The sequence below is a fragment of the Notamacropus eugenii genome, chromosome 4 (assembly GCF_028372415.1).
Source record: "Notamacropus eugenii isolate mMacEug1 chromosome 4, mMacEug1.pri_v2, whole genome shotgun sequence".
Lineage (NCBI taxonomy): Eukaryota > Metazoa > Chordata > Mammalia > Diprotodontia > Macropodidae > Notamacropus > Notamacropus eugenii.
Genome location: NC_092875.1, coordinates 89,989,200 through 90,005,216, shown reverse-complemented (window position 1 = coordinate 90,005,216; position 16,017 = coordinate 89,989,200). Strand labels below are relative to the sequence as shown.

Genomic DNA, 16,017 nt, shown 5'->3' with positions numbered 1-16,017 from the left:
TATCCATATAGTCCTTCATAGATAACTCACATGCCTGTAGCACTTTGTGATATGTCAGATAATACACTTAGAGGTAGAAGAGCTCAAAGAGATCATCTCTGGCCCCCTCATTTTGCTATGGGACCTCTCCGGGCCCACGGAGGAGACTTGGCCAAGATCAACCACAGATAGCAAGTGATAGAATCAGAATTCATGCCCAAGTCTGCTGACTCCAATCTTTCCATCTCCAAACCTTTCCATTATTTTGCATTCTTTCAACTTTTCAGAGCACTTTCATTGCCGTAATGAGGTAAGTAGTGATGTATTATCTCCATTTTACACCTAAAAAACTGAAGCCCAGAGAGGTCCCACAGCTGGTATGTGCCAGAGCCTAGGATTCCCAGCTGCAAGTCCAGTGTGCCTGCCACTACCCCACACTGCCTCCCTAGTGTACGAAAGGCTTCCTCTTATTCTTGCTGTATCAAGGATACCATTGTATCATTTGGATTATTCCTCTGTTGCTTCTTATTATTGATATGTGACCAAGCCTCCATGCTTTTCAAAATGCTCTTTGATGCTGCTTTTTCTTCCACTTCTTGTATGGAGATCATTGTTGGTAGCATTTACACACCTGCGAAACATTTCCACTATCCTTGGGTTTTCTAGTCATTTGAACTTTCCAGGGATTATGTTGTTCCATACTTTGTAAATTTTAAACATGCATGAGGTTTTTACAGAAATCTATTTTTGCACTTCTCTCCCCTTTTGGTTATATAATCTCTTATATATAGACATAAAAACATATACAATATGCAAAACTGGGAGAAACACCTAATGTGATGAATAATAGGATCCAAAAAAATCTACAGGCTAGAATATTGGGCCAAGTCTAATAATAATCAACTTAATAGGGATAAATTTAAAGCACAAAGGACCAACTACATGAATACAGAATGAGATAGATAGGTATAAAACAGTATGAAAAATATCTAGGTGTTTTAGTGGGTTTCGAAATCAACCTTATGGTCATAGTAGAAAAAGTATTGAATTTGGATCCTAGCTCTGCCACTAACTCACTGTCTTAACTCAAACAAGTCACTTTTTTTTACCTAGTTCATTTCTCTGTGCCTCAGTTTCTTCGCCTGTGAGGTGAAGGCATTCAGCTAAGCCAGCAGATCGTAAGTTTTTTGTCTTATGGACCCTTTGGCAGTTTGATGAAGTCTTTGAATCCCTTCTCAGAATAGTGTTTTAAATGCGTAACATAAAACGCATAGGATTACAAAGGAGACCAGCTGTATTGAATCGCAGTTATCAAAATAGTAAAGACGTTTTCATGGACCCCAGATTAAAAACCGCTGGACTTAAAGAACACTGATGATTTCTTCATCTCTCTCCAGCACGAAATCTATATTCCAAAAACACTGAGACGTGGCAGCCAGAAACAGTTCCATCTCTGTTAAAAAGAGGCATAGTCTTCATTACAAAGGAGCTGTACTTACTATGCCCTTCCATGATTCAGCCACACCAGAGTATCAGTTCAGTTCTAGACAGCATTTAGGAAGGACATTAACAAGAGAGCAGGTGAACAGGATAGCGACTGGGTCATCATCTCTGCCATTTGAGGCTAGATTGAAGAAACCAAGGGTATCTAGCTTAGAAGAGAAGATTTTTAGGGGGATAGCTGACAAATTTGTGGAAGGCTGTCATATGGAAAGAGACGTTAGATTTGTTCTGCTTAGCCCCAGAGGGCAGAACAAGAAATAGGTAAAAGGTAGAAGAAGAATTCACTTCCATATAAGGAAAAACTTCCTCACAGTTAGTGTTATCCAGAAGTAAAGTAGACTGCCTGAAGAGGTAAAAAGTTCACCTTGAAGTGTGGGGCAGAGAACTGCTTGTCAGAGGCAAAGAGGATTCCTACTCATGTATAGACTGGACGAGGTGATTTCTGTGGTCTCTTTCAATTCAGATTCTGACTCTGTTCCAGGCTTCTTTAGTGGGTTGGCATACCCACACCAAAGAAATAACTTCTTTTTTGAAATATATAAAATTGGATACAGTGTGGTAGCCACAGAGCCACTGTTCTCCATAGTCCTTAGACCTCACCTGCTTCTCTCATTCTGGAGTCTCTATCCCATCCTAAATAAAGGTTAGTTAATATTATCCTTCCCACTGTCTATCTAGCCCCTGGCCCCACGGCTGTTTTTACCATTTACCCATTTCTTTGCCCATGAAATCTTTAGGTTTTGATAATCTTGGGCCATTAATTTAACTTAATTCACCAAACATTTCTTAAGTAAGCACACTGTTTAGCATTAGGGAACATCAAAAATTTGGACAAAAAGGGGAATCCACTTCCTACTGAACTCACATTTCTAGTAGGTAGATAAGACACCAACATTTATAAGTGGTGCACAGTTGTGCAGGAAGAGGTGCTAAATACATGTGAAGTCCAAGGTAGTAGGTTGGGGTTTGTGGAGTGTAGGGTCTGGATCTGTGATTTAATCAGTGTGAGCTGCTTGAATTTGGAAACTCATTCCACTAGTAGAGACTAGCAATTCAAAATCTTAGCTAGTTACCTGATCCCAGAGCTTTGTGACTTGCCTGTGGTCATAGAGCTGGTATCTAGAAGAAGCAACTTAAACCCAGGTCTTCCTAGCTTCAAAGTCAGCTCTTTATCTACTTCAGTGTGCCACCTCTGTTAATAGTGAGAAATCAGAGGGGGCATCCTGGAGGAGGTAGCATTTTATTTGACTTCACAGAAACCCTTTGCAAATAGGAAACCTGAAATACAAATTTACTAAACATAATTCACATTTATTTGTGGTTTTACTTGCCCTAACATCCCTGGAGGGTAGGTAAGATGGTGATTACTAATGGGGAAATACTAATTAGATTAAGTACTTCATACTTCAAGGATTCAATTCAACACATTTACTAAGTGCCTGTTTTGTGCAAGGCCCAGGGTATACAAAGGCAGAAAAGAAATGTTCCTGCCCCTCAAGAAGTTTAAGTACTTCTGGTGGATATACATCATTTGCACAAATAAATAGAAAGTATATAGAAAATCATTTCAAGAGGAGATTGCTAATAAATGTGCTATGGGAGGGTGGAGAGAGAGCCTATGATGTAAAGGCAGAGGAGCAGGAGATGGAATATTGTATAGAGAACAATTAGACTGTAATAAAGAATGCATGAAGGGAAAGAGGGCGTAAGGGAACAAACATTTATTAAGTGCTTACTTAGCACTATGCTAAGTACTTGACAAATATTACCTCATTTGATCCTTACAACAGCCCTGAAAGGTAGGTGCTATTATAATCTCCATTTTACAGTTGAGGAAAAACAAAGGTAGAATGACTTGCCCAGGGTCAGAGAGCCAGGCTGAGGCCTAATTTGAAATCAGGATTTCATGGCTCCATGCTCAGTTTCTATCCATTGCATCACTTAGCTGCTCATGAAGAAGAATAATAAAAAATAAGAGTAGAATGGTAAGTAAAACCCAGTTTGTGAAAAGATTTCGATTTCAGATAGGTTTTTAGATTTTAATCCCAAAGAAAATAGGGAGCCATTGAAGGCATTTTGTGGGGAGGGACGTGATATTGTCAGATCTGCCATATGGATACTAGTTTGGCAGTTGGGTAGGGGATAGATTGGAGGGCATTAGACTGAAGTCCACCTGTTAATCATTTTGTGTAGCACAATAGTATTTCATTACATTCATATACCACAACTTGTTCATCCATTCCCCAATTGATGGCCATCCCCTCAATTTCCAGTTTTTGGCTCCCACAAAGAGAGATGCTATAAATATTTTTGTACATGTGGGGCTTTTCCCCATTTTTATGATCTCTTTAGGATACAGTCCTAGAAGCGGTATTGCTGGGTCAAAGGGCATGCACATGTTTTATAGCCCGTTGGGCATAGTTCCAAATTGCTCTCCAGAACAGTTGGATGAACTCACAGTTCCATCAACAATGAATTAGTGTTCCAACTTTCCCATATCCTCTCCAACATTTATCATCTTCCTGTTTTGTCATGTTAGCCAATCTGATGTTAGCCAATCAGAGTTGTTTTGATTTGCATCTCTCTAGTTAGTAGTGATTTAGAGCATTTTTCTCATATAACCATAGACAACTTTAATTTCTTCCTCTGAAAACAGCCTGTTGGGGAAATGATTTGTATTCTTGTAAGTTTGACTCAGTTCTCTATATATTTTAGAAATGAGGCCTTTATCACAGACACTAGTAGTAAAAATTCCTTCCCAGTTTTCTGCTTCCCTCCTAAGCTTGGTTGCATTGACTTTGTTTGTACAAAAACTTTTCAACTTGATGTAATCAAAGTTATCCATTTTGCATTTCATAATGTTCTCTATCTATTGTTTTGTCATAAATGCCTCCATTCTCCATAAATCTGACAGATAAACTATTCCTTGCTCCCCTAATCTGTTTATAATATCAGCCTTTATGTCTAAATCGTGTACCCATTTGGACTTTATTTTGATGTACGATGTCAGATGTTGGTCTGTGACCAGTTTCTGCCATATTGTTTTTCAGTATTCCCAGTAGTTTTTCTCAAATAGTGAGTTCTTATACCAAAAACTGGAGTCTTTGGGTTTATCAAACAGTAGATTTCTGTAATTATTAACTATTATGTCTTGTGTACCTAACCTATTTCATTGATCTCTGCCTCTATTTCTTAGCCAGAACCAAGTGATTTTGATGATTGCTGTTTTATAATACAATTTAAGATCTGGTATGGCATAGGCTACCTCCCCTAGCATTTCTTTTCATTAATTCCTTTAATATTCTGGACTTTTTGTCTTCCAGATGAATTTTGATATTTTTTCTAGCTCTATAAAATAATTTTTTGGTAGTTTGATTGTTATGGCACTGAATAAGTAAATTAATTTAAGTAGAATTGTCATTTTTATTAAAATATCTCAACCTACCTATGAGCAACTGATGTTTTTCCAGTTATTTAGATCTGACTTTATTTATGTGAAAAGTGTTTTATAATTGTATCCATATAGTTCTTGTGTTTGTTTTGGCAGGTAGACTCCCAAACCTTTTATAATGTCTACAGTAACTTTAGATAGAGTTTCTCTTTCTATCTCTTGCTGTTGGGCTTTGTTAGTGATATATAGAAATGCATATGATTTATGTGGGTTTATTTGGTATCCTTCAACTCTGCTAAAGTTGTTTATTATTTCAAGTAGTTTTTTACTTGATTGTCCAGTGTTCTCTAACTATATCATCATATCATCTGCAAAGTGTTAATTTAATTTCTTCTTTGACTATTCTAATTCCTTCAGTTTCTTTTTCTTCTCTTACTGCTAAAGCTAACATTTCTAGTACCATACTGAATAACAGTGGTGATATTGGACATCCTTGTTTCATCTCTGATCTTATTGGAAATCCATCTAGCTTATCCTTATTACATATAATGCTTGCTGATGGTTTTAAGTGGATTCTATTTATCATTTTAAGGAAGGCTGCATTTATTCCTATGCTCTCTAGGGTTTTTAATAAGAATGGATGTTGTGTTTTGTCAAAAGCTTTTTCTACATCTATTGAGGTAATCATATGATTTCTGTTAGTTTTGTTGTGCTTCCCACTTTTTTGACCTTAGATAATTAGTGGCCCTTAAGCCTCAGTTTCCTTCTCTGTAAAATGAAAAGTGGACTTAGCTGGCCTTTGACAACCCTTCATACTCTAGCTCTGTAATCCTAATATGAAGTAGGGTGGCATTATTCAGGGAATGTACAAATGGAAAGGTAACTCTTGAAAGCTTTGATGAAATTCTGAGGGGATAGCTTAATAATAACAGTTTGCTTTTTATGGTTATAATGTATTTGTAGTTGGAAGAGCTGGGTTTAAATCCCAGCTCCAACATTTACTAGCTGTGTGATGATGGATTTCATTGTCTTTAACTCTGAAATCACATTAATAACACTTACACAGCCTACCTCACAGGACTGGAAGGGGCTCCATAAACCTCACAAATCTCTCACATAAAAATATGAGTCATTATCTCATTTGAGCTTTGCTAGTGACAAATAGGGAAACTGAGGCTCTGAGAGGTAAACTGACTTACCCAAAGTAGCATTACTAACAAATGGGAGAGCCAGGACTTGTTCCCCATCCTCACTCCCTTAGTGTACTTTCCACTTGCAAATGTGCTCAATGTAAAGAAGAGCAAATATGCTCAAGGTAAAGAGACTGGGTCCAATGAACCATGTTGAGAAATGTTAGAAAAGAATTTGGAGAGGTACCTGGGCAAATGATACAATGTTGAAATTTTTAAAAATAAGCTTTAGAAAGCTATTGTATGTTTTTGTGTGGGAAAATAATGTCATGGATGTATTTAAAGAGAGAATTTCAGAAGTGTTGGAATCTACTAGAATAGACTGATACACAAAGAAAAGGAACCCATTAGAAGAGTATTTCATATAGCTAGAATAGAAGACCATTGGGGAGACAACGAAAAGAGCAACGAAAAGATGATATGACCAAGACAGCAGAGTTATGGAAGCCAAAGGAAGAGCACTTTCAGGAAGCGATTGATGGTGTTACCAAATGTGGTGGGGAGAGAAGCAGACAAATTTAACAGTCACTAAATTTCAAAGTTAGAAGGAATCTCAAACCGCTCTAGTCCAATCCATACTCCATCTGCTTTGGGATAGCTTGAATTTTTAGGAACTTTTTCATTATATAAAATTAAATTTGCATCTTTGAAACTTCCATTGATTGCTCCTAGTCCTGTCCCCTCAGACCAAATAGAATAAATCTCATGCCTCTTCACAGAACAGCCCTTGAAATATTTAAAGACAGCTCTAAGACATTGTAATGGAAGAATTTTAGTAGTAAATGCTCAGATGTCTGAGGGGAAATAGGAAGGAGAAAAGTTAAGACAAAGATAATGTCATATTTAGAAACAAAAAGTACTATCCCACCAAATTGTTCCTTACTAACTCACTTGAATTCTCTCTCATATTTCTAATAACAGTTTTCTCTCTGACTGGAGCTTACCTCCAGATTTTGTACTTATCCTCATTGTTCTTTGTCTCCTCTAGTCAAAAGTCTTGTGTCATCTTATCTGGATTCACATTGCCTTGTGTCCACGACACTTGCCTTTCCACCATAACATCTCTTCTCTGTTTTACTTTCCTAGTTTTTCATCAGTTTACAAAATAACTTTTGAAAGTTATCAAAATCATGAGACCCTCTTGGACATCACCATCAATTTGTAGAGGGAACTTAATAGCTGTCTTCCAAGTATTTGAAGTTTTGTCAAGTAGAAGAGGTTAGATTTATTCTCTACAGCCCTGGAGAACATAAGTAGAAGTGATGGCTAGGACTTGAAAGACACATTTAAGCTCAGTAAAGAAAAAGCTTCCTAACATAGCGGAACAAAAAGGAAGTGGTCTCTCTCCAATGGTAGGGGATTCTCCATCAGTGAAGATCTTCAGGTAGAAGGTAGGCTACTTGTCAAGAACATTACGGAAGGTAACCTCATTACTAGTTGAACTAAACTTCTGAGGTCCCTTACAACTCCGTGATTCATGCATCAGATAGAGAATTGTACAGCATGGCCTGTACAGATACTTCCAAATCTAAGGCTCTTTAAAATTATAATTCTGTAATTATCATCTGTCTCCATCAGTTTCCTTCCCCTTCCACTTCCAATTAGAGAACAGGTGACTTTTTTTTACTCTCCATTTATAATTTCAGATTATAAAACCAGGACTGACAACAAGTTACTGATCCCAAAGCAGGAAACTTCTGAAGAAGTAGAATGTTGTGGAACAATATCAGAAATACTCCAAACAGATGTTCTCCAGAAACCAAAATTTGGAGAAACCTATGAACTCCAAAGCAGGTTAGATAGTCAGATGGGAATCCCAGCTGAGAAGAGATGGAGAAACTCCCTTTCCCAGCAGAGAAAGGCACAGGTGACAGTCATGCATCAAGAAACCCCTAGAGATGAGAGAGGCCATGAATGTACTGGATTTGGGAGAAATTTCAGCCTGAACTCAAATCTTGTTGTAGAGCAGAGAGTTCCTACTGGAGTGAAACCTCATAAATGTGATACTTGTGGCCAAAGCTTTGGCCAGCGCTCAGTCCTTATTCAGCATCTGAGAATTCATACAGGAGAGAAACCTTTTGAATGTAATGAATGTGGGAAAGCATTCAGCCAGAGGTCTGAAATTATTAGGCATCGGAGAATTCATACTGGAGATAAACCCTATGAATGTAATGAATGTGGCAAAGCATTTAGTCACAGATCAACCCTTATTGAACATCAAAGAATTCACACTGGAGAAAAGCCCTTTGAATGTAATGAATGTGGGAAAGCCTTCAGAGGAAGGTCAGACCTTATTCGGCATCAAAGAATTCACACTGGAGAAAAGCCCTATCAGTGTAATGAATGTGGAAAAGCCTTTAGTCACCGATCTGTCTTTATTGCACACCAGAGAATTCACACTGGGGAGAAACCTTATGAATGTCATGAATGTGGCAAGACCTTCAATTGGAGCTCAAGCCTTTTCCAACATCAGAGGGTTCATAGTGGAGAGAGACCCTATGAATGTAATGAATGTGGGAAAGCTTTTACACAACTTGCAGTTCTTATTGATCACTTAAGAACTCATACTGGGGAAAAACCTTATGAATGTCATGAATGTGGGAAGGCCTTCAGTCATGGCTCAAACCTTCTTCAACATCAGAGAATTCATTCTGGTGAGAAACCATATGAATGTTGTGAATGTGGAAAAGCCTTCTGTCATAGCTCAAAACTTATTCAGCACCAGAGAATTCACACCAGAGAGTGACTCTTAATGTAGTAGGGAATTCTCCAAAATTACTTCAGGTCAAGACCCATTAAAGATCATAAGTTCAAGGACAGGCCTATTTTTGTCTAACTTTCTGTAGCACCTAACCTGGTACCACTTGCAGATAGCTTAATAAATGTTTTTGGTTGGCTAAATGATAAATAACTTTGAGTGACAGTACCCCCAACTGGTCATCTCACCACCAGAGAATATACAGCTGAAATATTCCTTAAGAGCATGGGGGGGTGACATTCCAACTTCAGAATCATTTATTCTCCATCAAAAATTGATGTAAATTGGGCAGCTCTACTTATTTCCTTGTGGGTCCTATTGAGAGAGAATGACACCACCCCTATCAGAGACAGGAAGTTTGCCTAGTTTTGTTTGTTTTGGAAGGGGGAAGGCAAGGCAGTTGGGGTTAAGTGACTTGCCCAAGGTCACATAGCTAGTAAGTGTGAAGTATCTGAGGCTGAATTTGAACTCAGGTCCTCATGACTCCAGGCCAGTACTCTATTCAGTTCACCACCTAGCTGCCCCTGAGCCTAGTTTTTGATGTTTTAAGTTAAGATCTGTTGATGGGATATTTAAATGAAGATGGCCTACAGACAACTGGATTTAAAGAACAACACTAGAGATACAGATAAAAAGAGCTCCATATAGGGGATACCCATATGGTGGAGTCATATGAGTGGGCTAGCTTCCCCAATATATCAGGTCAGGTAGAACTAGAAGAGAATGGGTTAGTGATATGAGAGAAGGATGAGCCACCAATAACTAGCATCATGCTTTAGGTTTTGCAAAGCACTTCACATACGTTAGCTCATTAATCACAACAATCCTAGGAGTTAGATACCATTATTATCCCCATTTTATAGATGAGGAAACTGAGGCTAAGAGGTTGTGACTTACTTAGACTCACAACTAGTAGTTTCTGAGGCCAGATTTAAATGAGAGTCTCCCTGACTCCCAAGTATAGCACCCTATCCACTATGCCACTTAACTACCTCTAACATCAAGTTAGAAAATAGAATAAAGAAGAATTCAGTCAATGTATGGAAACATCAAGCAAGAAGAGAAAGGCTGAGAAGTTGTCTTGAAATCGGTTAATTAACATTTATTAAGTTTCTACTAGATGCCACATTATGCTAAGTTCTGGGGATCCAAGAATGGAGAGAGTTCTGAGACAAAAGGTTGCTGTTGTTTGTCCTTTGTTCTCTTAAGAGGATGGTGACATCAGGAAGTTTGATGCCAGGACATGCAAGAGAATTGGATTTAAGTCAGGGAGGGCTGTGCAAGGTCACCAGCCTTACTCCTCCAGAGCCATCTGGGTTCAGTGGCCAGATGTAGATAAGGACAATTAGAGATGGCCCAGGATGCAGAGGGGATCCTTAGCCTAAGGTCCTTAACAGGTCTGAGACAAAGGGAATGATTGTTGATATGGAATGCAGTAGAGAAGTCAAGAAGGATAATGGATAATTTGACCAGATCATCAGAACTTTTATTTATTTCAGCATTCATTAAGCACTTACTGTGAACAGAGTGTCCTAGGCACTGGGGGAGATAAAAAGCTTGGGGGAGATCCGCTCCCAGCTCCCATAGACTTTCAAGACTAGGAGAGGGATAAGACTCACACAGTTAACTAAAATGCACACAAGGGAGGAAGTGGCATTTGAAAGTGACTTGAAATGAGAGTAGGAATTCAATGGTCAGGATAGAGCATTACTAGCAAGTAATAGTGAGGAGGGTGAGCTTGGGTCATTTGTTTTAACAGGAGTTATGAACTGAGAAGTACTGTGAGGAAAAGCTGTCAGACTGCAGGGCCTTGAATGCAAAGGAGTTTAGTATGTGATAAGCTGCTGAAGATTTAAAAAAAAAAAAAAACTACATGACCATATGATTCTGTGAGAATTTATGAAAAAGATACTCTGGCGACAGCAGAATGTACAGATTGGAGTGGTCAGTGGAGTTAGCTAGACCTATTCAGAGACTATTGCAGTAGTCCATATAAATAGCAGTGAAATCCTCCAGACTAGGTTAGTATCAGTAGGACTAGAGTGGAGGAAGAGATGTGATGCATTGTATAGGTGGAACCAGCTAGACTGGAAGTTGGATTTTAGATAAAAAGATAAACCCAAGGTTACACACTTGGTGGATAGTGTTACCAGTGATAGAAGGTGTTAGTAGAAAGTGAAGCAGATTTAAGAGGAAAAGTCATCAATCAGCTTTAACTTTTAAGAATGAACAGCACTTGCCCAACAAACAATGAGGTCAGACACTGTGGTACAGAGGAAGGAGCACTTTGGATGTGACATCAGGAGACTCAGATTTCTTTCTTGGCACTAACACTACGTGTGCGATCATGGTTGATAAAGCCTTTCTGAACCTCAATTTCTTCATTTGTAAAATGAGGATAATGATTTAGAGTATATATTGTATAGTTTTTTTCCTTACAAATGAGGAAACTGAGTGCTAACGAGTCTAGGTAGCTTCCCCAAGTTCAGTAAACAGAGGAGGCCAGATTTGATCTCAGGTCCTGTGGCTCCTGCCCCTCCTGATGCCGAACTATCATCCTGCTTCAGCAAAAGTGAAACAATGGTTGACCACACTGATCACAGTGATTTATTCAAATGAGAACTGTTGGAACTGAAATCACTTTCTACCCAGAGTGGATTGTTGAGAAAAGCATGCTTTGCTAAAAATGTGAGGTATTAATGTAGAAAGCATGTTTTGCTAGAAATGTAAGGTATTAATGAAATCATATCTATAACACAGGTCTACAATGCTTTATAAAAGAACCTATGTGAAAAGATGGAGGAGCAATTATTTCTTATTTAAGATTGGGGTCATCATAGAGGAAAGAGATAAGCTTGATCTCCAAGTGAACCCTGGAGGTAACTGAGATGGGGAGCAAAATAATGCCACCATGTTAAAGGTTTCATTGGAGTAGACCTAGAGAAAGGTTAATGGAGGTATTCAAGAGTACTGGAGCAGTTAGGGGATTTGAGAGAAGGATGTATTTATCCTAGTGGGGTGAGGGAGAGCAAATTGGTTGAAAGATAAAAGCTTCTTAATATTAATTAGTTGACATGTGTAGCTTTACATTCTATTTGCTTCTCAGACCTGTAAAGTGTAAGTAGTACAGTTATTTTGATCTGAAGTTCCCTCCAGCTCTAAGTACAGGATTTCTGTAATCCCTATTACACACAGGAGAGAAACTAAGAGGTTAGGTGATTTGCCCAAGGTTACACAATCCAATGGGCTGGAACTCAAGCCCTGGTCTTTTCTTTCCATTATCACACTCAGAAATCCCAGAGGAGATGTTTGGTGGGAGGGAAAAGGTAGGAGGAGGGTTCCCACACTTCTGCTCTTTGATCTTTTCACTCCCACTTAAGTTTCCAATCAGCCCTGCGTTTTCTCATTTACTTTCCTTCCTCTTCATTCAGTTTAACAATCAGTTTGTTTGACTAGAGGGGGACCTGGGTTTGAGTCCTGATGGACTACTTAATTATAATTATGGTTGACATACAGCCTTTTAATGTTTACCAAAAAATACATAATCTCGTTTGAGCTTCACAGGCTTGTCAAGTAACTGCTATTATTAACCCCATTATACGGGATAGGAAATCGACTCCAAGCAGGTTCAGTGCCTTGCCCAGGCCACATGCTAGTAAGCTGTGGAGATGGGATTTGAATCTAGGGGAGCTGGCTAGTGCGGTCTTGGGCTGCATTAATAGAGACAGAGGGTCAGAGTGGAGAAGTGACTGCCCTGCTGTACTTCAGGTACAACACAACAGGTGTGCCCTGTTCTAGGCACCACTTGGGTGTTAAGAAGGACGAGGGTAACAAGTTGGAGAGCTTCCAGATGAGGGTGACCAGAATGGTGATGGAACTAAAAACTATGGCACACCTGGATCATTTGAAAGAACTGGTTGATTTGGGGCAGTGGTGGGGACACGATAATGGTCTCACGTAGTTGAACTGGTGCCCTAGCCATGCCCACAAACATTTATTAAACGCCCCTACTATGTATCACGCACTGTGCTAAGTGCTGGGGATACAAAGAACGGGGAAAGGGGAGAGAAGAGTTGCCTTTGTTCTGCTTGACCCTGGGGGGGAGCCTGCGGTACGCGTGCCAGAGGAAGGTATCAGCCCCATCCGCGCCCTACCTGCCCCTCGTTGGAGCGGGCTTTAAGTGGCATGGGCAGCCTCGGGGAGGGGGGTCTTCCCAGCCAAGCCTGGAGGATAACTCGACCCTTCCCCCCACTTCAACAGGTATCACCCTCTACCTCGGTGGCTCCCATCCTTCCCTCATTCTCTGCTCCTAAACTCCGCAGGCCCCCAGCGCGGGTCACAGACCACGGGGCCACGGTCCGCCCTACAAGGCTGGGATGGGTGCCCAGAGAAAGCAATGTCACCGATCCTGGACACCTCGGGCTCCGAGTCAGCACTAGCTGGGTCGAGGATGAGGCAGGTGCTGAGGGGTGACGAGGAGAATCCTGTGCCGGGCCAGGGTCGCTCCTTCCAGGGCCCCTCCCCTCCACCGCTCAGCCAGCTGGAGCGGAGGTGTTTGCTCCTCTGACTCAGCCCCGCCCCCTCTCGACTCTGGCCCCGCCCTGTATCCACCTCTGGTCCCGCCCCCTCCGAGATGGTCCCCTGCCCCTTGACTTCAAACCTGCTCTTCCCAGGACCTTTCTCCCGTATTTCCAAGTCCTCCCTTTCCCCCGGCTCCAGCTGGCCCCTCTTTCTCTGTTGCTCAGGCATTTCAGTCGTGTCCGACTTTTAGTGATCCCACTTGGGGGTTTTCTTCATAACTGGAATGGTTTGCCGTTTCCTTCTCCAGCTCATTTTACAGATGAGAAAACTGAGACAAACAGGGTGAAGTGACTTGTTCAGTGCTCTATTTGTGAGGGGGCACACAGTCCCACCATGATGAAAGGTTACTGAGATACGGATGAAAGAAGCAGTCCATGCCACCTGGTGATATATAGGAATAGGTTCGTTGGGGGAGTTTATTCACAAGACCTGTCCTGGGTGGCAAGGATGGGGTGAAGGCAAAGACTACTTGCATGTACTGTTCACTCCTTAATCCCACCCATATCACCTAATTAGCCTACTTGACATGCCTTTCACTATCCCGCTTGCATATATAAGTATCAATGTCATCCTTATTAGTTTGCAGGTTTCTTTCGGAACTTCATCTGCTTTATTGACATTACAATAAACTTTTCCACTTGACTGGAAGACAGTTTGAGTGTGTGAATTCATTCCAGGCGACACCGACCTGTACCCTGACATTTCGGGGTTCCTAGCACCCCTAACCCAATGACCACGTCAGCAACAGGACATAATGGTAGATCCCCAACAACGCTTAAGCTAGGACAGATGTTGTATAGAAACAGAACCAAGAAGGCTTAGTGCCAAGAGATGACCCATGGCCATATGGGTGGGTGTATGTAAAATTTTCCATGGAAGCTCTTTTACTGTTTATAATAACCCTGATGTCATAGGTCACATTCTCAGGCTCTTGTTCTAAATATTTAAGAAATACTTTCACATTTATTAAATACATTAACATTAAACACCTAACTGCCAGTGATAAATCAGTGCAAAGGCACAGAACCTTCTCTATTTAGTCAGCCCAGACATTAGGCTTTGGCTCTTACTGAGGTTATTAAATTGATATTAAATGATCGACACTCTCTATGGCTCTTGGATGAGTGTGTCTAGGTGCCTTCCCAACCTGCCCTCCCAGGCCATCACTCCAGTGACGTCACCCACCAACGCGAATATAAGCTCCTGGAAGACAGGTGGAGCCTAGCACCTATCAAACCCTTAATAGAAGCTTTTCATTCATTCAACAATTGGAATTGTCCCAAAGTGATCCAGTTCCTCGGGAGAGGGCGGCTCGGCTGTCCATTGGTGGGCGGTAACGTAAGCAGCTCGGTCCCGCCCCTCGGGCCCAGACATCCAAGCCCAGAGAGCGGACCCATTCCCCCACCCCCCGTGGTTCCGCTCCGGGGGTCGGGGATCGCCAGCCCATTTCCAGCCAGGGGCTCTGCTGGGAGTCTGGGGTGAGGGTATAGGGTCGTCCTGTGAGTCTCCTGGGCCTCCCTCCCCCTTTGCTGTTGTGTCCCTGACAGCCTCTGCTCCCACCCCCTCTCCCGGACCCACGGCGGGGCGGGGCCTGGGGAACAGGTGGGAAGGGGTCTGCTGAGGTTAGCCTGCCCCCGACTTGGAAGTCCCGGAGCCGATGTCCTCTCCAGTTTGGACAAGAGTCGCCCGCCCTTTGCGACCGCAGTTCTTTTATTTTACACACGTGGGGACTGGATGAACGTTTTATCTCCACTTTGCACCCACTGAGACCCGGGGCCAAAGTGCACAGTCCGTGTGATCCAGGCCAATTCACCGAACCGTCCTGGTTGTCTCCTCCATAAAACCACCTTCCTCACCGCGGAAACTGGCTGTTTAAATGAAGTATTTCTGCTGCTCCCGATAATAACGTTTAGACTAGGAGGGGGCGGAGACTGAGCTGTCCAAGTGGAACAGGGGAAAATGTTAGTGATAAAACTGAAAATCAGTTTTGATGTAGCTCACTGAATCTTGATTAATGTGGCAAATAGAAATCTTCGGATCTGGAATGACCCCTGGTGCCCAAGAATGGGAAACGATCTTAAGAAACTGACAGTTCAGGCCTGTTGATCCAGAGAAACGGGTCATTTTCAATTCAGAAATGTATCCTATCCCTATTCTGAAAGACGCTCAGTTTGAGACAGGGTAATTTGGACTCAGAAGCATATTTGACCTTTGACAGCTCTCCGCCCTGTATGATCTTGGACTTTCCTGGTGTAAGGAGTAAGACAAAGAAATATACATCATTCAGTCATCAAGGCATCAGAAGCAAGTGACTAGAGACTTTGTGAGAGAAAGAAGAGAGGCATGGGTCAAAAGTGAAAAGAGAAACAGAAAAGTCAGAGATCATTAATGTCTCTAAAAACCTGCTCATTTCTCAAAAATCAGAAATGATCTGCTCAGGAGCTTTTAAGAACTGAAGGGTATAACATGGCCATATGATGTGGGCTGCACCCTGGTACCCTTGAGAAAGTTGCCTGGTCCTGTGTCCCCAGAGGATGAATCTTTTAAGTTTTTGACTAAAAAATCCTTTGCCATGATATTCTCAGCTTATGGTTTTTAATCATTCCCAGGAAACT

The 16,017-nt window shown here is 41.3% G+C and overlaps 1 protein-coding gene across 1 annotated transcript in view; it reads left to right on the top strand.

Annotated features, from left to right (window-relative positions):
* LOC140500371 (uncharacterized) overlaps positions 1-8,971 on the top strand; it is a 33,954-nt gene extending 24,983 nt beyond the window's left edge. Inside the window, 3 exon segments of the mRNA XM_072602897.1 lie at positions 267-338; positions 341-356; positions 7,710-8,971. Coding sequence (XP_072458998.1) covers positions 267-338; positions 341-356; positions 7,710-8,809 — 1,188 coding nt within the window. The 3' untranslated portion in view covers positions 8,810-8,971.
* Positions 8,972-16,017: the final 7,046 nt, after the last annotated feature.